This window comes from Lucilia cuprina, chromosome 2, assembly GCF_022045245.1.
Source record: "Lucilia cuprina isolate Lc7/37 chromosome 2, ASM2204524v1, whole genome shotgun sequence".
Taxonomy (NCBI): Eukaryota; Metazoa; Arthropoda; class Insecta; order Diptera; family Calliphoridae; genus Lucilia; species Lucilia cuprina.
Genome location: NC_060950.1, coordinates 38,449,901 through 38,472,902, shown reverse-complemented (window position 1 = coordinate 38,472,902; position 23,002 = coordinate 38,449,901). Strand labels below are relative to the sequence as shown.

General features: G+C 28.9%; 2 protein-coding genes across 3 annotated transcripts in view; both read right to left on the bottom strand.

Moving 5' to 3' along the window:
• The window catches only part of LOC111678994 (receptor-type tyrosine-protein kinase FLT3), a 39,925-nt gene that overhangs the window by 13,140 nt on the left and 3,783 nt on the right, over positions 1–23,002 (bottom strand). The gene's annotated exons all lie outside the window — the stretch shown is intronic.
• Positions 1,251–3,682, bottom strand: LOC111679005 (facilitated trehalose transporter Tret1-like). Its single transcript, XM_023440485.2, has 6 exons — positions 3,368–3,682; positions 3,055–3,287; positions 2,481–2,611; positions 2,055–2,398; positions 1,572–1,993; positions 1,251–1,505 (listed from the first exon to the last, which is right to left on the bottom strand). The coding sequence occupies exons 1-6, from the start codon at positions 3,441–3,443 to the stop codon at positions 1,302–1,304; spliced, it is 1,410 nt and encodes a 469-aa protein (XP_023296253.2). The 5' UTR covers positions 3,444–3,682; the 3' UTR covers positions 1,251–1,301.

Genomic DNA, 23,002 nt, shown 5'->3' with positions numbered 1-23,002 from the left:
ACGCAGCTGAAGTGGCAACCGAGATACATAATAGACCCATTAGATTACATAATTTTATAAACCCACTATAGCGGATTATAAGGAAAAAAAGACGTCTTCAAATTGGCAATTTCGTGTTTTATTTAATGATTTTAAGAAAATTAGAAAATTTATGTAAATTTGATAAAAAAACAAGTAGGAAAGTATAGTCGGGCATGGCCGACATATAATACCCTACACCATGAGTATATTTTTAAAATTTTTACTTTTTATAAAGAAACTTCTATGTTGAATATTATTCCAATATATTTAAGCAATTTATTGATAAAAAACTAAAATTTCTAAATGAGGCTTTATATAGGTCAAATATGGGCCGATCCTCGGGAAATTTGGGAAAAGGATATATTTTTAAATAACAGTTAGTGTTGTTGAGTTTCATTGCGATACAAATGGTTATAAGTCAATTTTAGACGTTTAAGACATTTTTTGAAGGAGGGTTTATATGGGGGTTAGGGTCAATAAGATCCTTACGAAAATCTGCAGTGTCATTTATACTTATGAAAAACTTATTTGTGCCAATTTTTAGAGAGATAATAGAATATTTGACGTAATTATGGCATAAAAAGTTCAAATCGGCAGGTACGGTTGTATGGGGGCTAGGTGAAATAATGGACCGATTTCAACCATTTTCAATAGGCTTCGTCCCTGTGCCAAAAAACATGCTTGGTCCAAATTTCATCAAATTATCTTGAAAATTGCGGCCTGTACCTTGCGCACAAGGTTTACATGGACAGCCAGCCAGTCGGACAGACGGACGGACCAGCCAGTCGACTCAAAAAATTATTCTGAATCGATCGGTATACTTTAAGGTGGGTATTGGACCAATATTTTTGTATGTTACAAACATCGGCACAAACGTATAATACCCTCCCCACTATAGTGGTGTAGGGTATAAAAATAAAAAGTGCAAATATAATGGAAAAACTCAAAATCACGTACGTGAAACTAAGTACAACAACTAAATTCTGAAACAATTTTAAAAAATTAAGTTTTTCTCATTCTTGTTAAGATTTTTCAGAAACTTAAGCAGCTATACAAAACAAAGGCTTGTCGCCTGTTCCTTTGTGCAGATATTAACATAACAAATGTAATATCACCAAATTACATTCTTTCGGAGAATATTGTAAGTAAATATAATATTAATACATATAGTATTACCAACTAAAACCTGAGCAAGTCTATAATAAAAAGTTGCAAAATAAATAAATACAAACAATTTTAGTAAACATTTATTGAAATTACATTAAAAAAAATGTTTGTAATTATTTTTCAGTATTCATTGATTTGCCTTTTGTTTCCTCTAAAAACACCGAAATATAGAAAAGTCCAAATGCACACACTGTAGCACAAAACCACATGGTAGCCGATAGTCCAAATGAATACATTGCCACTGGGAAAAATCGAAGAAGTGCTAGAGCGAATAAACTGAGTAGAGCCAAACAGAAGGAGGATCCAATGGAGCGAATCTGAAATCAAACTCAAAAAAAAATTGATTAATTTTAAATGCCGGATAGGCAAATTTGTTTATTTACCTTCGGTGGTAATATTTCCACTAACACAACAAAAGTAACCGAAATGATGCCAACATTGGCCAAGAATATTATTAATGCCATTAACAAAAGTGGAAGCCAGCTACTGTAAGGTGTCAGATCAACATCTGTCTCTTCGGCGAAAAAAGCATACATTCCGAATGCTGCCATACCCATGCCCATACCAGATGTAGATACAATCATAAGAATTTTTCGGCCAAATCGATCAACTAATATTGTGGCCGTATATGTACCAAACACTTGGACACAACCAATTATAATAGTGTTGATGTCCGGATGCATCTCTGTTTTAGTAGCCGTAAAAATACTCGACATATAATTGATCAGCGCAAATGATCCGCAAAATATATTAAGAATCATAAGTACAATACCCGTGCAGATGATTTTCAATGCTTTTCGATTGACTACAAATCGAAAATTGAAAATATATGTTTTAAATTAAGATTGAAGCGTACATTAACTTACAAATATCGTCTAAAGTGAGTTTTTCACTTTTGCTCTCTTGATGTGTTATTGCTATTTTCAGTTCTTCAAACTGATTTTGTGCAGTAATTCTTTCCGCAGCGCCCCTCTGATCAATGTTGTTTTTATAAAACATAAATGATTTTCTAGCCTCCTCTTCGTGTCCTTTGCGCAATAAATATTGAGGAGTTTCAGGAAAGTAGGTAGCAATTATTAGATACATAACTGGAACTGGTAATACAAGCCATGGTATAATGTGATAGGGAACATATGATGATAAAATATAACCGATCAATACACCCAAATTGAGAGTCAATGCGAACAGCGATGTTAAACGTCCTCGTATTCTGTACAAATATTTTAAAGTTTATTTAGACAAGTTCTCATGTTTTGGATTGATCTTTATATATACATTGTGGGAATACTAACGAGGGATCGGATATCTCACTTATAAAAATCGGTATCACAATATAAATACCACCTCCAGTTAGACCTCCAAATATACGAGCAGCATATAATAACTCAATTGAATGAGCAAAGTAAATGAACAACCAAAGGCACTACGAGCAAAAAAATGTGTTTGATAAAAAAATACATATATGTGTGTTTGTATATAAAGTTATTTGTTATATATCTAGATCTCCACCACTAAATAACAAAATCTTTTAAATTCAATTAAGTTATGAAATTTTTTATTGCTTTCAACTCGAACTGGCCCACGAACTGTACTGTAATCTGTAAAATTGATTTAGTCCTAAATAGTCAAAATTTAATAACACCGACCAGAATTAAAAAAACTACCAGCAAAATGACTATAGTTAATATTCTACTGTTTTGTGTAGCACGTTTCAAGAAATTCAAAATTCATAAAAGTTTTCATTTAAAAATTTAGTTAAAACTTAACTTTAACATTTTTTAAATCACATATATTTTTTGCAATAATACTGTAAAAATCTTTAGACAAATCTCTGATGTAGATAATATTCTGTGCATATAGACTTACCATATGTGGAAATGCTAAACCATACATGGCAATCTTACGACCAAAACGGTCTAATATTGAAAGGAACAGAAGATTTCCTAAAACACCACCAATACAAATGGCGGCACCTATCCATGATGATTCATGAATATCGACAACAAAGTTGAAAGGTGTTTCTTCGGGAGATTGCAATTTTGGTAACATGGGCGAGAGCCATCCCAAGCCAATGCCATGTAGCAGTGACATGATCGTTGCTGTGAAATAAATTTTATAAAAAACATGATAGCTTTTAGTACAAGAATTTTTCTCACTCTCACTGTATGTTTCTACAAACCACTTATTGACGCTAGTAACTGCCGGCGATAATCAACGTTAAAAACGCCATTATTCTTAAATAATTTAAAAAACATTTTTAATGTTTTTATGTTTTTTATTTATTATTTTTTATTTATTTTCTTTAAATCACACTTGTGTTTTTCTTTATACTTATTTTTAAAATTTAATAACGAATTTCAATGTATCGCATTCTTAAGATGTAATTATTTTTAAAAATTGTATCCTTTTTGGGGTCATTTTAAGGCGATGCTAAGTTTATTTTTTTAGTTTTACTTGTAATTGTGTTGGCACTAAGTAAAACACTAGAAAGTTAAAAACTTTTCTGAAAATTCGCATGAAGATCGCGTTTGTTATCTTTTATTTATCGTCATAAATTTATTTTAATTGCCGATATTATCTTTAAATCTTATTTAGAATATAAAGATTAAAATATCATGTGTAAACAATTTCACACGTACGCGTTTAAAAATTCAAATACATTATTTCTTAATGTTAGTAAATTTGCGTTTAAAAAAAATCTAACATTATGATGCAATTGATAATGGCCAGGTCGCCACAGTAAAAATCATTACGATTTTTTTATAATTATCGTTTACATATCGATCGTAAAAAAATCTGTTGGAATTAAGGGTTTGCATATTTTTTAGTTACTCTTATTTATAATCAATTAATATACATACATATGTACCTATGAAGGTGACAATTAAAATCAATGTAAGTTTAGTCACTAGTTTTTTTTTAAGTAAATGGCATACAGTAAAAAATCTTTTTTGTACTCATTACTTCTTTACTAATATTTTTGAAAGGTAAATAAACAAATATATGATAACACGAATATCTTTTCATAAAAATAATACCTACCGTATGTATAAAACGACGAATTGTTTAAATAATATTATATTATTGTTTAGAGTTCTACCGTGAATGGTGATTTATTAACGTTAAACGTCATCTGGGCTGTGAAAATGTCAACTTGGCATTTAAATATTCTAATTATTTATGTATATGTAGCCAGCAAAAACTCGGTGATGACTTGTACTTACATAATAGTGTACTTTTTAATGATTATTACTTACCATCTGCATTACTTTTATATACTTGTATAATGACTTACATATAACCAGATACGTCAGTAATTAATTTTGAGTATTGCCGTAGTATGTATTTGCACATTCAATTATATCGCGTTTTTTTGTTTAAAAATCATTATATGACGCACTATAATATATCTGAGCAGTGGTGTCGTAAGACAGCGAACTAACATACAAGAAACCAAGCCTCGAAATATGTGTGTAAAACAAAACAGCTTTTTAGCTCCCTATTTGTAAGTACTTATTAAGTGTTAAAATAATGAGTTAAATACTAAAAAAGAAGTTGTAAAAGCGGCTTTTTCAGTTTTCTAACTCATAACTTTTCATTATAAGTTTTTGCTGGGTATATGTATGTAGTTCAAAAAATTCCAAGATTCAGATTATAAAAATAAGAATGATGAAATAAAAACAACTGTGTACATTTAACGACAAAAATAAGAGTGACGAGGATTCCCACAGCAATAAACTATTCTGAACTTTTATTTAATCTGTTTAATGGAATTTATCAGAGGTGTAATTTAGTTATTAAGGTTGTGGAAATTTATAAAGGATCTATCAATTACAATCTACAGCATCAATGTCCAGTCTAATTAATTGTGCTATATAAACAGAATGTGAAAATAAATCCATTGACAGTAGAATTTGCTAAACAGTTGAATATGTGATGGATTTCATGGGAAACCTGATAACTAGTTTAACATTTGTAGGGGAGAGCATGGTATTAGCTGTGCATAAACTATTGTGGCGACTATTGTATCCTGCGACAGCAGAATTTATAAATGTCGTTCATAAACTCCCTAAGGCTAGCCCTTTGAACACTTTGCTTGCACTTAAGATTTTATCTGAAGTAAGTAGGCTGTCGATTATGACCTTTAAGAATTTTTAAACCACCGACCACGACGTCATGAGTTAAATTTACTTCCTTAACGTTCCTATTCTTCGTGTTGTTGGGTATTCCTATTTTTTGTGTTATTTCAGGGTATAGTCAAAGAGTGTGGCATGACTGACAGTGTGGATAGCTTTTGACAAAATTCGAGAATTCAGACCTTCTAGTTTGGGTGACCTCAAGCGAATCCAAATATCTTAGCGTAATTGTGGAGTCTTGTGTGGAATCGAAATGCTGAGGGTGGAATGAACATGACGCTATGGGTCTTCTCGATAAGGTTTCTAACTGACATAATTACTGGGCACTGTATGATTTAACATACTTATGTATGTCGAGCAACCCACGAAACCTAACCATCATTTTGTTTAATATTTCCATTCTTCCTAAATATATATTAACAATAATATTGCAAAATTAAGATGAAGATATCTTTTTATAGACTGAACTAACCACTGTAAGCGCATATTGAAAAAATGGGGCAATTATGTCCACACAAAATTTCCGCAAAATTCATCGAACATTTTTTATGCTATCGGTATGTGATATGGCCCGTCTTCTTTCATGATTTTATAATTTTAACAATGATTCAGCCAAAGCTCTGAAAGAATTCATTCCCTAATTCTTTATTTGAATTGAGTCATTCCTTTTGATTTAATTCCTGAATTAATTCTTAAAGCTTTCGATGTAGTTGAATTAATTCTCTAATGATTTAATTCCTATAGAATGTTAAATTCTTCTGAATGAATTAATTTTGTTTGCATTCAATCTGTTAAAAATTGAATTAAAATTAATTTCAACAATTCGTATTGATTTTTAAATTCCTTCTGAATGATATAAATTTTGTTTGAATTCAATCTATTACAAATTGAATTTAAAAATTTCTTAACCATTCAATTTGAAATAGATTGAATGAAAGTTTTGTTTTATAATTCAAAAGCATTCTGTATATTAAAAATTGAATTATTTTTTTTTTTCTTTCATTCAATTTGTAATAGAAGGAATTAAACAAATATGAATGATCATTCCATTGAATTCATTCCTATAAAGAATGAATTCTCTTAGGAATTAATTCTATAGAATATAAAGCCTAGGAATTCGGCTTTAGAATTTAAATTCAAAGAATGATTTTAAAGAATGATACATTCAAAAATTCAAAGCCGAATTAAAAATATAAGGGAATTAATTCCAAATAGAATTCATTCTTTCCAAGCTTTGGATTCAGCAAATATTATATATGCTTTTATTTAAATTTGATTTTATCATTTTTAGTGTATTTGTGTGCAATGTGATATAATAATATCTAAAAAAAGAATTTTAACTTTTTTATGCCCTTTACCTTCGTGAGAAGGGTATATATAAATTTGTCATTCCGTTTGTTACTTCTATAATATAATTTTCCTACCCTATAAAGTATATGTATATATATTCTGTGTTATAGATAGATAGCAGAGTCGATTAAGCCATTTCCGTCTGTCTGTTGAAATCAATTTTCTGAAGACTCCAGATATCTTCGAGATCCAAGTCTTTAATAATTTTGTCAAACATGCTTTCGAGAAGTTACAGCAAAATCGGTCCATAAATAACTGAAATATGGGCAAAAATCTGAGACTACCTCTGAAAATTTCCTCAACAAATTATAAACAAGTAAGCAGAGTAGGAAGAGCGTTCAAATTGATTTCTCTCTCGAGTGATATTAATTCGAGCGAAATAAATTGTTTACTTTCTTGTGAATTTATCTTTTTCTCGCGACTTTTAAAAATAAATCTCACGAGTGATATTTAAATTTAAAGAGCGGAAAATAAATTTCTCTCATGAAACGAGTACAAAAGAGTATTTCATGAATTTTATAATATTGTAAAACTTAAGAAAATGAAAATTAACTTTTTTATGTGTAAGTGTGTAAACATACATGTGCATTTCTGTATATGCGTGTGTAAACTTTAAAGAGTTATGGTTGCCTGTAGATGTTCGTAAATTTTTAAAATGTGGTAAATTTCAAGAAATTTCATTATGATTTTATGGCTTTTTACGATCTTTGTGCACGTGTGCAAATAGAAATAGCAATTGTTATTGTAATTAAAGTAAGAAATAGGACATACGATGTGTAAATTAGGTTTTTGCATTAAAAACATTTGTTGATGCAATTTATTTTGTTTTTTTCATAAAAATTTAAAGTTCTATAAAATTTGGATTTTTTTTAATTTTTGTATTTTGTAAAAATAATAATATTGCATGTAAATAAAATTGCATTAACAAATTTTTAATATTAGTATTTTCCTAATGTCACATCATAATTGCATCATATATGCAAGTTTTTGTTTTGCAAATAAACATTTTTATTATACCCTTCACCTTCGTGAAAAGAGTATATATAAGTTTGTCATTCCGTTTGTAATTTCTATAATGTAATTTTCCGACCCTATAAAGTATATATATTCTGGATCCTTATAGATAGCGGAAATGATTAACCCATGCCCGTCTGCCTGTCTGTCCGTCTGTCTGTTGAAATCAGTTTTTAGAGGACCCCAGATATCGGCGAGATCCGAATCTTCAATAATTCTATTAGACATCCTTTCGAGAAGATCGCAAAATCGGTCGGAAAATAACGGAGATATGAGCAAAAATCCGAGACAACCTCTGAAAATTTCATCAAAAAATGTCATATTTTTTCATGTTTTGTTAAAAAAGCAACAACAACACTGTATATTAGAAAAAGATGTACACGTGTATGTGTAGATGTATTTGGTTTTATTCAGCTGTGTATTTTTTGTATGTTGGATGCTGTTGGCGTCATTGCGTTGTTATTTTTGTTTTTGTTCTTCTGTGTTTTTCGTTATGTATGTTTAGATGTCCGTTGGTTTAGATGCCTTGTGTATTTTGTGTTTATTTCGTTAAGCGTTGTTGTTGTTCTTTTTGTTTAGCTTTTGATGTAATAATAATGAAGTCGGGAAAAAATGTAAAATTTATAAAAGATGTTTAAAATACACTATGGTGAAGGGAATATAAGATTCGGTACAGCCGAATATAGCTCTTACTCTTACTTGTTTTTTAAAACATTTGTTTGTCGCCATAAACCCTTTTTCTCCGCACACACATCCATCTTTCACATACATATGTACGCACATCCTTCTTACTAAATTTATTTTTTACCACCGCCATTAAACCGGTTTTCGTGCACACATTTGCTGTATGTGAGTTTTATTCAAATTTTATTCATTTTGATATCTTTTGTGAGAGAAATTAAAAAAAACAATATATATAAATATCGCTCATGAAGTGAACGCAACAAATGAAGAGTTTAAAAAAAATAGATCTCGCGAGATTAAAAATAAATCTCGTGAAACTGAGTTGTAAAACGAGAGAAATAAATAAAATTGTATTCACGAGTGCCAAAAATGCCTACTCTGCAAGTAAGAGTGCTATATTCGGCTGTGCCTAATCTTATATACCCTTCACCATAGTGTATTTTAAACATCTTTTATAAATTTTACATTTTTTCCCGACTTCATTATTATTACGCCAAAAGCAAAACAAAGTAAACAACAAAAACGCTAAACGAAATAGAAAAGAACAAAATACACAAGGCATCTAAAACAACAGATATCTAAACATACGTAACGAAAAACAAAATAAACAAGGCTATAAAATCAACCTACACATATATACAAATATGTATATAAATATACGAACAGAATTCACAAAAACAAAATACACAACTCAATGACGCTAACAGCATCCAAACTTATAAACCAAAATATACAGCTAAATAAAACCAAATACATCTACACACACGTGGACATCTTTTTCTAATATACAGTGTTGTTGTTGCTTATTAAACAAAGCATGAAAAGTATGACATTTTTTGATAAAATTTTCAGAGATTATCTCGGATTTTTGCTTATGTCTCCGTTATTTACCGACCGATTTTGCTGATTTCAAATAGCGATCTTCTCGAAAGAATGTCTAACAGAATTATTGAAGATTCAGATCTCGCCGATATCTGGGGTCTTCTAAAAACTGATTTCAACAGACCGAAAGACAGACAGACATGGCTCAATCGACTCCGCTATCTATAAGGAACCAGAATATTAAAATATATGAAATGCTTAGGTTTCATAATTGATAAGAATATGAACTTTAAAGACCACGTAGAATACATATGCAAAAAGATCGGGAAAAATTGTTTATTTTTAGGACAAGGGTGCCCAAGCCCTATGCGCTTGGTACGCTTTTGTTTTTGTAAATGCGCTTAGCTATAGGCAGTGTGTTTTCTAGACACTTATATGCGCTTAGCACTAGTAATATGTGGTTGTTGTTCTTTACATTATACAAGCAAGAGTAAAACAACAACACTTTCGTATTTATTGATGGTAAACATTGACAAGACGTAGATTTTGTTTTTGTTAATAGTAAAAGATTGTTTTAAAAAGCACTTGGAAAAAATGTGTGTTATTGTTAAATTTCAAACTTACATTATTCGCATAAAAATTATTGTACAATAACTCACAATCTTCTCTCATATAATTAAAAACGTTTTAAATACTTTTTCTATTCATTAAAAAATATATTTGCAAAACAAAAGGGAAAATTATTTTATTTTGTTTATCGTAAAAAATTGTTTTAAAAAGCACTTGGAAAAAATGTGAGTTAGTGTTAAATTTCAAACTTACATTATTCGCATAAAAATTATTGTACAATAACTCACAATCTTCTCTCATATAATTGAAAACGTTTTAAAAACTTTTTTCTATTCATTAAAAAATATATTTGCAAAACAAAAGGGAAAATTATTTTATTTTAACAAAAAATGCATATTTTTTTGCCATGTACGTATGTGAAATGTTTTTATCTTTTTCCTTGTATGAATGTGTTGGTTTTTGCAACAAAAAATCTTAAATAAAAATATCCCTTCAAACATTTAGAAGACAAAACTATTGCGCATCACCCCAGACGCCACGTCAGAAACACTTCTGGACGATTGTCAGACGAGAACGCACATTTTACAAAAACAAAATACATTGATTTAGAATTTTCGTCTTCTAGAAATACACTTTTAAGTTACTTCCGGATGATAGTTAGAAGAGTGCATCCATTTTGCTTAAACAAAAAAAACATGACTGTTGAACCTTTTTCATCTGGAAGTATACGTTTTAGTGACTTCTGTATGAGAGTTGGGTGAGAACACACATTTTACAATAACAAAATACATTTTTTCCTAATTTGTATCTTCTTGATTTGTATGTTTATGACACTTCTGGAAGACAGTTTGAAGAGTGTTCACATTAATGTTGTATTTTATTCATCTGGAAGTGTGGATTTTAGTCACTTCTGGACGATTGTCAGACGAGACCACACATTTTACAAAAAACAAAATACATTGATTTCTAGTTTTCGCCGCTTGAAAGTATAGTTTTAGGTTACTTCCGGATGAAAATAAGAAGAGAAGAAAAAAATATAAATACTCCATTTTTTAGCGTAAACGCGAAAAAAAATAAATAATGCAGAAATTTTGCTAAGTTCAGTGATGTTTTGTGTTTTGTCCAGTCATGTTTAGTTTTAATTATTCATTGTTAAACTTAAATGAGTTATTGAATTTAAAGTTCATAGAAAAATAGTGTAAATAATATAATATGAATCTTACGAAATAAAAAACAATATGACAGTGTTGTGTTAAAAGTCAACTGTTAATAAACATTTAATCAGTTATTGTTAATTGGCGAAGTTTATTAAATATACCAAAAAGTAATTATCTTCAAGGATTATATAAATTAAATTAAAAGTAAGTTGTCATATTTTACATTAAAATACTATATTAGGAATAAGTTAACAACTCTAAACGGCTTCCATTTCCATTATTTTTAAACGAAGTCTAATATCTTAATTGGTTTAGGAGTTATAAGCATTTAAAGACTTTTTCAAGTTGTACATTTCGTCTTTCATTTGATGAACATTGCATTGTTAACCTATTTAGATTTATTTGAGTTAAATCTTATCTTTCAATATTTTTTAAACTATTAGCGCGTTTAGGTCATGTTTCTAGATTACGTATGATCACTTTGAGCTAAAATTTTATTTGTATTTCAATATCGTAACAAAAACAAAATACATTAAAATTTTTACTTAAAGTATTCAAACGCTATCTGGAATCATTATATTGAAATTAATACTACTGTTTTATACATTGCCCATATAAGATATTTAATATTGAAATCAGATATTTTTAAACCCACTTTTTTTAAATAAATACAATTTTATTAATTTTCATATAGCTTTGGATTTAATTATTCTAATTATAGGTACTTTTTTAGTTATTAACACCAGGTCTTTCTATGACCTATCATATGATACTAATATCTTAATATTGAGCATGCCGTTCCCAAGATATTAAACCTAAGTAGATAGTTTTTGAACGTGTATAACTCCTTAATTAGAAGAGAGCAAAATAGTATTGCAGTATTAGTGTTAGTGACTGTAAATAATATTAAAAATAATCCATGCCTCGTAATTTCCAATCTTTATAGATGGTTTTAATTCCAAGTTATTAAAAAAATGTTCATGAATGGTAATGTTTTTTATTGATTAAAAACAATAAATTAATTAATTAAATTTTAATATTTTATTTTTTTAGAAAGTATTAGCTAATATTGTACCCCTATTAAAATACTTCTAACCGAATTAAAATATAAAAAAGGGATCTGGTAAGTTATATATGTCTTATTTCATCACGCGGGTTCCATTAAAAATGTCGATTATTTGCAGAAAATGTAAAAAATGGATCTGACAGTTTAAATTTTAAAACGCGCCTTGTAGATCTATTTATTTATTTGTTATTGTTGTTTTTACTTACTTTGATACAGATATAAAATATAAAATTATAATAAAATACAAAAATTAATTAAAATTTTATAACAGTAAATTAAGCTCTAAAAATAAATAAAAACAGTTTTTTAAAACATACTGGGTGAAGGGTATATAAGATTCGGCACAGCCGAATATAGAAATCTGACTTGTTCTTCTTCGGTATTATTTCTGTAATAAATCATAGCATATTTATTATGAGTACTTTGAAGTAAAATAATAATACTCATAAAGTTAAACTATACACATTAGGGTGGGCTAAAATATTCTTTTCTCTCTAAAATATGCTTTTTCCTGAGACAAATGGTGCAAAAGAAAAAATTTTATCATTAACCCTTTAGATGTGATGAGACTTTAAATTTTACCACCAAAGCTACAATACCCAAAATTTGTCATTATGCAATTTATGAATATATATTTGAAAAATTATTGGATGGAGTTTTATTAAATTCGGATATGATGATGAAAAACACTATTGTTTGATGGGAAATTATTAAACCACAAGCCAACATTATAATCATAATAACTTCTAAACGGATTACAATAAATTAAAAATTTTAACACTATTTTTTAATGGCATTTAATATTATATTTACGAATGATAAAATCAGGTTTAGAATTTTTTTTAATGAATTTTTCTTTTGCTCTTATGCATTTATAGAGCATCTAAATTCTGTCAAATTAAGTTTATATATCTTAAATTTTGCTGTAGAATAGTATACTAAAGTCGGATTTTAAATATGTTCAGCAGTTTTCTGTCTATTAAAAATGTCGCCCAAATTCGGTATTTTGGACACAGATATGCAGTTTAACAAAATAATAACGCCAATATTAGCGCTGTTCCAAAAACTTTCATAAAAGATATGATATCACAATTTCAAAAATATTGCGTATTACATACTTGTATTCAGAATCACAAAATACTCAGGGGAAATTTAGATAACTCAAAACTTTTTTACCCAATGTCAACAAACACCAGCATAGGCTTTCGAAAGCTTGAAGTTGCGGTTTACTGGTCACTGTACGACAAAGTTACTGAAAAAGTAGCTTTTATGAAAAATACAAATCGGGGCAAAAATGGTTAATAATGGCACTCGATTTTTTACTATCTGTATCCCGTTTCTGCATTTTTTACATCGAGAAAAGTTTTCGAAAACTTTTCTCGATGTATACATTAACACCCAACATACCCGGGTATATAATACAATTTATATGGCTATTTCATATTTTTATACATTTCTAGTGCATAATTCAGATGATTATTAAAACTAATTTAATAAAACGTCTGCATATAAATTAAATAGTTTTTGATCATAAACCATTAAATTTTAGCAACTTTTTGTTCATTGTTTCCTATTAATAAAATATTATTTCGAATTTGACTTTGTAAAATTTTGACTTCAAGAAGCTATTACTCAGTGACCGGGAAAGATAATTTAAAAAAACTTTTTATATATTATTTATTTGGGTGTAGAAAATTGTTTTTGCTTCCGAAAGTAGGAAACTTTTTTCCAAAAAAAAAGATTGGTAAGTCATGGTCAAAAATTAAAATTTTAAAATTTAAACATAAATATTTTAGTTTATATCAGCATAATTTTACTTTTACCTATGTTCGGAATTTCAATAAATAAGTAACTTCACCACTGAATACTAAGAAGTGAAACGCTGTCAAAAAGTACCTTAGTCTACTGTCAGTAGACTAAGGTACATATTAGTAGAATTCTCAAGCCATCATAGTTGCAAAAAATCGGATTTAAAAATATTGAAAAAATTATATTTTAAAAGATTTCTTTAAACATTTTGCAACATAATTTATCCATAAACATTATATATGAATGTATCTTTGCTTTTTAATCTGCAATATTGAAATAATAATAAATTTGAAATATTTTTTTCTTGTACCATACGAAAATTTACAACATTGTTTTTTTAAGTTTTAATTTCAACAACAAAAATTAAAAGTCAAAAAAAAATAAAAACAATTTTTTCGTTTGTAAAAAATTAAATATTTTCGAGCTGTTAAATATATTTAAAATGTGCAAAAAAAAAAATAATAAAATATAACGTTAGTGATAAAAAATATTTTTAAGTGCTATAAGCCACGAATTTTCGCGACAAAGTTTTGAAGTTTGGAGAGAGAGAGAGAGTAACATTCTTACATATGTGTTGGAGTTACACATAACTCGTCTGTGAGAAGAGCGTAACGTTATTGTGGTAAAAAAATTACAGGGTTTCACTTTTTAGTGTTCAGTGAACTTTACCAAAGGGGTAAATTGACATTTCAACCAATTTGTTGAAATTACGGGCATAATACTGACTCTAAATTTGTTGTTAGGCCATAAGATACAAGAATTATATAATTCTAATAATAAACAAAAAATCTATAAAAAAAAATTAATTTTTGTACGATAGCTGACATATAATTTCTATACATACTCGGGTATGTTGGGTATTGATACACGAGGTTAAAAAAAGAAAATCAGTCATAAATCGGTTTAAAATTGTATCTAACTAATTTTTGGAAAATGTATAGAAAACACATTACAATTAAGCAAAATATATTTGAATTACGGATGTTCTCCCTGTTTTAAACAAGGCGATTATAAATTTTTCGATTTTTTTTTTGGCCAATTTGAAAATTATAGAACACAGGCACTGGACTACATAGGTATTTAATAAATGTGACAACTTAATATATAAAAGATTACTATGGCGTAATAATCAATATTTTTAATTTCAATATAATGTTAAAGCGATAGATAGATATAATTACTTTAGTGAATTTCTTCCATTGATTTTGACATTTTTAATTTCGATCCATCAAAAAAAAAAAAAAAAAAAACACTTTAAGTACAGGCCTAATGTACACATTTATTACTGAGAGAATGTGTGTTTATTTGAGATCAGTATATTAATGGAAAATAAATACCATTTATTAACTAACATTCAGATAGTGCCATTGTTGTCATTTGTTTAAATAGAAATTAAATATTATTTTATTTAGTCAACGCAATATGAACAAAAAATCTTTTAATTCTATAGCAATCCTACGCTTTTGATAAAATAAAAAAATCTAAAAACTTTCAATTTCTAAACGTATATTATCTAATCTTTGGCAGCAAAGCAACACTGAATATCTTAATATGTTTTTTTTTTTTAAATCTGTACATGGAATTCTTTGTTGTAAATATACATATTTTAAGAAAATCTGACTATAACGTTAGAAGACATCGATTTTATTTGATACTCACAATGAGTAATCATGCTTTGCACTCAATTCCTCGTTTAGCAAAAACTTAACGAGCATTTGTTATATTTACCCAAACAAATGAGTTTGCGACTACATTCAAACTACTCGATTTAGTCTAAACAGAATTGGTTGGTGTTTTGATTTAATGTTAAAAGAATACAAAAAATATTGTTTGAATCGGGTGAGAAATCGAGATAACATAGCCCGAATTTATCTGGTAATAATTTACTGTCTAAGTGATTTACAATATTATTGAGTTCATGCTCGGTGCTTTTTAAAAGTTCTAAAAACACTTTTATTATTCATAAAATCTTAAATATTTATTCCATAAATTATTTTCCCGGTGTTTCTAATATATTGTCTCAAAATTAAGCTTTTGCGTTATAGTCGGATTAGAAACAATTTCGATAAGTCTAATGAAAACAAAAAAATTATAGATCAATATTGCTGTTGGAAAAAATCATACTTCATTCCTTTCGAAATTTCAAAAATATAATTAAAAACACCCTAATGTATAGTAAGTGTGTACACAAAAGTATTATCAAAATTTTGACAATTTGATAGCGATAAGAGTCACGACTGGCACCTGTTAAAAAATAAACGCAAAATCCAAACAATTTCATAACAAAAGTCGTCAAATTTAACAACATAAAAACATTTGGCTGTTTTTTTTTTTTTTACTTGAACTTAATAAATAAAATTTTGATACCATTGCACTAATTTTACAAATTAATTGAAATACATATACACAAACATCGCGACATACGCAGGTACAAACATAAAATCATTCTATGGGGGCTAGGTGATAAAATAGGTTACGTACTGGGATCGATTCGGAAAGTGATTGTGAGACGATTGGTATTCTTAGGTCCGAAATGGCGCTTGAGTCTTTCTCAAAATATTCGTTATATTATTTTTGGGTTTTCAGTTTTCAAGAAAATTGTAGATACCTATTCAAATGATAATTTTACTCAGATTTAAAAAGTTTCTGTTTTGTTTTTTTGACAAATTATTTATTATTTTTTCCGTAATAGTTACGAAAATTTCGTTGTAATACGAAATATTATTATTATAAGTTTGTTATTCTGTTCATAATTTCAAAATATTAATTTTTGTAACCTCATAAGTTGCAGATGCAATTGTAACTCCCTATAAGTATCGAAGTCGGTTTAGCGTTATCCATCTACGCAAATACCTATTTGTCTGTCCATCCGTCCTCCTGTCTGTCTGTGTATTAATGTCGTGTGCTTTACACCTGTTGAACAAATTAACGGTGGTCTTTTTACTTGTACTATTTAATCTCTGACCATTGCTGCGCCGTTACTTATCTTCCGAGATTCAACTGAGATTAACTGGAAGACCGAAGTACGAATCCATTAAATAATCCGAGACTTCGTTCTTACTCAAAAAAAACACACTGTGGCTAATCTGGTACGAACAGAGTTTTCCGTGAACATTAATTTCCAGAGCTTATTTCCACAGTCATTAATCTGTGAATCTGCGCATCATTAATTCAGCAACTTACTCTTCCCGCGAATTTGGGGTTAAAACACAGCCACTGCGATGTTCCCGAGGCAACCTCAACTAACTGACCAACCAAACCAAATTAACATCAACACTTTATAGTCCCAGCAGGCTAGGGGTAATGACACCAATATGTGGTCTTTCATTAAGGAGGCATGTCTGTGGCTATATTAATTTAATTAAATTTGATCCACCTAAACTTAAAATATTCTGGGAATCATTATAAAATAATGCGAGGTAAATTTTGATAGGCGTAACAAAAACACTTTTTGCTATCTATACAGAGTGAGTCGGTCTAATGTATACATACATACACATGTATACGTATACTTTGTCATCCAGACTAAAAAGTAGTTTAGATGATACATATGTATATGTACATATTTATTATTTTTTTATGAATACATGTACGTATTTACGGAGTATATTTTTTATGTCAAAAAGTCTATATATGACTCTGTAGACAACTATTCGTAATAAACGTTGCAATTATCTATTGATTAATAAATAATAAACAATATTAAATTTATGACATAAGGTTAAATAAAAAAGGAAAATAACCGAGAGAAACAAATACAAAAACAAAACAAATATGCCCGTAAACAACATTTAAAGAAAAAGAACTTAGCACCTTTTCGCGTACATTTAAACATACATACATATGTATGAATGTACATAGGTGCTATATGTGAACCCAGCATTTTTAAATTTGACCATTTATTGGCTTTTATCTGTTTGTTTTATATAAATCAATTCCCTCTGGTAGCTACAGTAATAACGGTTACAGAGTAAATTCAAATTTTATTGAGAGTTTAAGTAATTCAGTTTATAGGATAAGTGTTAAATATTTAGTGGGTTAGACTATGAGATTTTACGTACGACTTTCGTAATTTAGTACAGAAAATAACAGTTGTTTGATTAATATTTTTTGCGTTTACCCTATTGTTACATATAACACAATTACAAAGTAAGATTGAAACAACATCGCAGAACTTTTGTCATGAACTGTAGGATATACAAGGTATCTATCAACGCACACACGCACAAATGAATTGTAACAATAAATTGATAAGATTTTTTAATTCAGACTCAATATTAAATTTAACATGAAATTAATTTAGACAGTATGTTTCGCATCTTTGTAATGTTTCTAGTTTTAGGCGAAACATTTTGGCGTATAAAATATAGTGATGTAATAAATCTGCTCAGTGTTTTTCGAATGAAGTCAGTAGAAAATTTTATATCAACAAAATTTGCAAATTCAATTTAATTGATAGAAAACAAGTAAAAATATACAGCAGGGTTTATCCGTTCATACGATACTCTACAATAAAAACGAGTGCATTTAAAGTAATTTCGAAAAGTGAATCTATAGGTGTCTTTGTAAATTATAGACCGATTTTAGTTTCTCGATTTCTATAATTATTAGAAACTTATTATTATGGAAATTTATTACAATATCTGTATTGAGTTCATTGCAAAAATGTCAATATAAATACAAACAAGTAAGAGTTCTATATTCGGCTGTGCCGAATCTTATATACCCTTCACCATGATGTGTTTAAAGCCTTTTGTACCTTTTGAAGAACAAAAAAGTACCAAAAAGCCCCATCTATGGGTCCTCAGTTAATCCGGGCCATACAAACTTAATTACGTGTTCCTAGGTTCAATATTGTAGAAATTGTAAAAAGTACCTTTTGAAGAACGAAAAAGTACCAAGAAGTCCCCTTTTACTGGTTCTCACTTAATCCGGGATATACGAACTTAATAACATGTTTCTAGGTTCAATATTATAGAAATTTCAAAAAGTACCTTTTGAAGAATGAAAAAGTACCAAAAAGTACCCTTTCATGGGTCCTCACTTAATCCTGGCCATACATACTTAATTACATGTTTCTAGGTTTAATATCGTAGAAATTGCAAAAAGTACCTTTTGAAAAACGAAAAAGTACCAAAAAGTCCCCTTTTATGGGTCCTTACTTAATCCGGGCCATACATACATAATTACATGTTTCTAGGTTTAATATCGTAGAAATTGCAAAAAGTACCTTTTGAAAAACGAAAAAGTACCAAAAAGTCCCCTTGTATGGGTCCTCACTTAATCCGGGCCATACATACTTAATTAAATGTTTCTAGGTTCAATAATGTAGAAATTGCAAAAAGTACCTTTTGAACAACGAAAAAGTCCCCTTTTATGGGTCCTCACTTAATCCGGGCCATACATACTTAATTACATGTTTCTAGGTTCAATATTGTAGAAATTGCAAAAAGTACCTTTTGAAAAACGAAAAAGTACCAAAAACTCCCCTTGTTTGGGTTCTCACTTAATCCTCACTTTTCAGAGGTGGTCTCGGATTTTTACTCATATCATAATTAATTTCATGTTTCTATGTTCAATATTATAGAAAATTCAAAAAGTACCTTTTGTAGAACGAAAAAGTATTGTTCTTGCCTAATCCGGGCTCTACATACTGAATTTCATGGTTCTAGGTTCAATATTTTAGAAAATTCAAAAAGTACCTTTTGTAAAACGAAAAAGTACCAAAAAATCCCCTTTTATGGGTTCTCACCTAATCCGGGCTCTACATATTTAATTTCATGGTTCTAGGTTCAATATTATAGAAAATTCAAAAAGTACCTTTTGAAAAACGAAAAAGTACCAAAAAATCCCCTTTTATGAGTTCTCACCTAATCCGGGCTCTACATACTTAATTTCATGGTTTTAGGTTCAATATTATAGAAAATTCAAAAAGTACCTTTTGAAAAACGAAAAAGTACCAAAAAATCCCCTTTTATGGGTTCTCACCTAATCCGGGCTCTACATACTTAATTTCATGGTTCTAGGTTCAATATTATAGAAAATTCAAAAAGTACCTTTTGAAAAACGAAAAAGTACCAAAAAATCCCCTTTTATGGGTTCTCACCTAATCCGGGCTCTACATACTTAATTTCATGGTTCTAGGTTCAAATTATAGAAAATTCAAAAAGTACCTTTTGAAAAACGAAAAAGTACCAAAAAATCCCCTTTTATGGGTTCTAACTTAAGCCAGACTCCACATACTTAATTTCATGTTTCTAGCCAATAACAAAACATTAGTGCTGCTCTCGCTCTGCTACTCTTGCTCTGCTGCTCTTGCTCTGCTTTGCTTTTATAAACAAATTACAATAACAATATTTACCGTATTATTATGTATTTTGTTTTTGTTTTTTGCAGTTTTTGTCTGAGCATGAATAAAAAATCTAAATTTTATATGAAATTTTCAGAGGTTGTCTCGGTTTTTTGCTCATATCTCCGTTATTTATGGACCGATTTTGCTGATTTTAAATAGCGTTCTTGCCGGTCGTATGTCTGATAGAATTATGGAAGATTCGGATCTCGCAGATATCTGGGGTCTTCTAAAAACTGATTTCAACAAACATACAGACAGACAGACAGGCAGACGGACAGACAGACGGACATGGCTTAATCATCTCCGCTACCTATAAGGATCCAGAATATATATAAACTTTATAGGGTCGGAAAATTATATTATAGAAATTACAAACGGAATGACAAACTTATATATACCCTTCTCACGAAGGTGAAGGGTATAAAAACGCGAAAAATATCCGTTGGTATACATAGTTTGGCCACTTGCAAAAATGTTCATCTGGATTCATTCATAGATTCACGAATTTTAGTACATTGTTTATATATGAAGACCCACACTTATTATTGCAAGTTCGACCTTATTTCCTAATGCTCATTTATACTCAATGGTAATTGTGCAATATTTAAGGACTACGTATACGAAATTTGTTTATATAAATCATATGTGAGGTGCCACCCCCACTATTGCTATTTTTTATAAAAAGGCCACCCGGATGTTGAACGCTACATTTTTACTAAATTTTAGTATTTAATGATTTGCAATTGTAACCACATACCTATTAACACACTTTTCAATGAATACTACATATAGTTTTGATTACATAGAAGTACTTTAATAATGTCTTATTAATAATATGTTATATAAATACTTTCTTATTAGTCAGCTTCTGCGTAAAGATGTAGAATTCATACGTTTTTTTACGCGATTAACATGACTGAGTTTTCTAATTACTTGCAAGCGATTGTGGTAAGTGCTTCCTTCAATGATATCACCATGTTAATATAATGACATAAAATGTAAGTAAATTTTATCATTTTAACCCCTTACCTGATAAATATATATATATATATATATTATATAATATATAAATATATATATATAATATATATATATATATATATATATATATATAATATATATATATATATAAAATATATATATATATATATATATATATATATATATATAAATATAAATATATATAATATAGATATATATATATATATAAATATATATATATATATATATATATATATATTATATATATAATATATATAATATATTATATAATATATATATATATATATATATATATATATATATATATATATGTAAATTATAGACCGATTTAGTTTCTCGATTTCTATAATTATTAGAAACTTATTATTATGGAAATTTATTACAATATCTGTATTGAGTTCATTGCAAAAATGTCAATATAATACAAACAAGTAAGAGTTCTATATTCGGCTGTGCCGAATCTTATATACCCTTCACCATGATGTGTTTAAAGCCTTTTGTACCTTTTGAAGAACAAAAAAGTACCAAAAAGCCCCATCTATGGGTCCTCAGTTAATCCGGGCCATACAAACTTAATTACGTGTTCCTAGGTTCAATATTGTAGAAATTGTAAAAAGTACCTTTTGAAGAACGAAAAAGTACCAAGAAGTCCCCTTTTACTGGTTCTCACTTAATCCGGGATATACGAACTTAATAACATGTTTCTAGGTTCAATATTATAGAAATTTCAAAAAGTACCTTTTGAAGAATGAAAAAGTACCAAAAAGTACCCTTTCATGGGTCCTCACTTAATCCTGGCCATACATACTTAATTACATGTTTCTAGGTTTAATATCGTAGAAATTGCAAAAAGTACCTTTTGAAAAACGAAAAAGTACCAAAAAGTCCCCTTTTATGGGTCCTTACTTAATCCGGGCCATACATACATAATTACATGTTTCTAGGTTTAATATCGTAGAAATTGCAAAAAGTACCTTTTGAAAACGAAAAAGTACCAAAAAGTCCCCTTGTATGGGTCCTCACTTAATCCGGGCCATACATACTTAATTAAATGTTTCTAGGTTCAATAATGTAGAAATTGCAAAAAGTACCTTTTGAACAACGAAAAAGTCCCCTTTTATGGGTCCTCACTTAATCCGGGCCATACATACTTAATTACATGTTTCTAGGTTCAATATTGTAGAAATTGCAAAAAGTACCTTTTGAAAAACGAAAAAGTACCAAAAACTCCCCTTGTTTGGGTTCTCACTTAATCCTCACTTTTCAGAGGTGGTCTCGGATTTTTACTCATATCATAATTAATTTCATGTTTCTATGTTCAATATTATAGAAAATTCAAAAAGTACCTTTTGTAGAACGAAAAAGTATTGTTCTTGCCTAATCCGGGCTCTACATACTGAATTTCATGGTTCTAGGTTCAATATTTTAGAAAATTCAAAAAGTACCTTTTGTAAAACGAAAAAGTACCAAAAAATCCCCTTTTATGGGTTCTCACCTAATCCGGGCTCTACATATTTAATTTCATGGTTCTAGGTTCAATATTATAGAAAATTCAAAAAGTACCTTTTGAAAAACGAAAAAGTACCAAAAAATCCCCTTTTATGAGTTCTCACCTAATCCGGGCTCTACATACTTAATTTCATGGTTTTAGGTTCAATATTATAGAAAATTCAAAAAGTACCTTTTGAAAAACGAAAAAGTACCAAAAAATCCCCTTTTATGGGTTCTCACCTAATCCGGGCTCTACATACTTAATTTCATGGTTCTAGGTTCAATATTATAGAAAATTCAAAAAGTACCTTTTGAAAAACGAAAAAGTACCAAAAAATCCCCTTTTATGGGTTCTCACCTA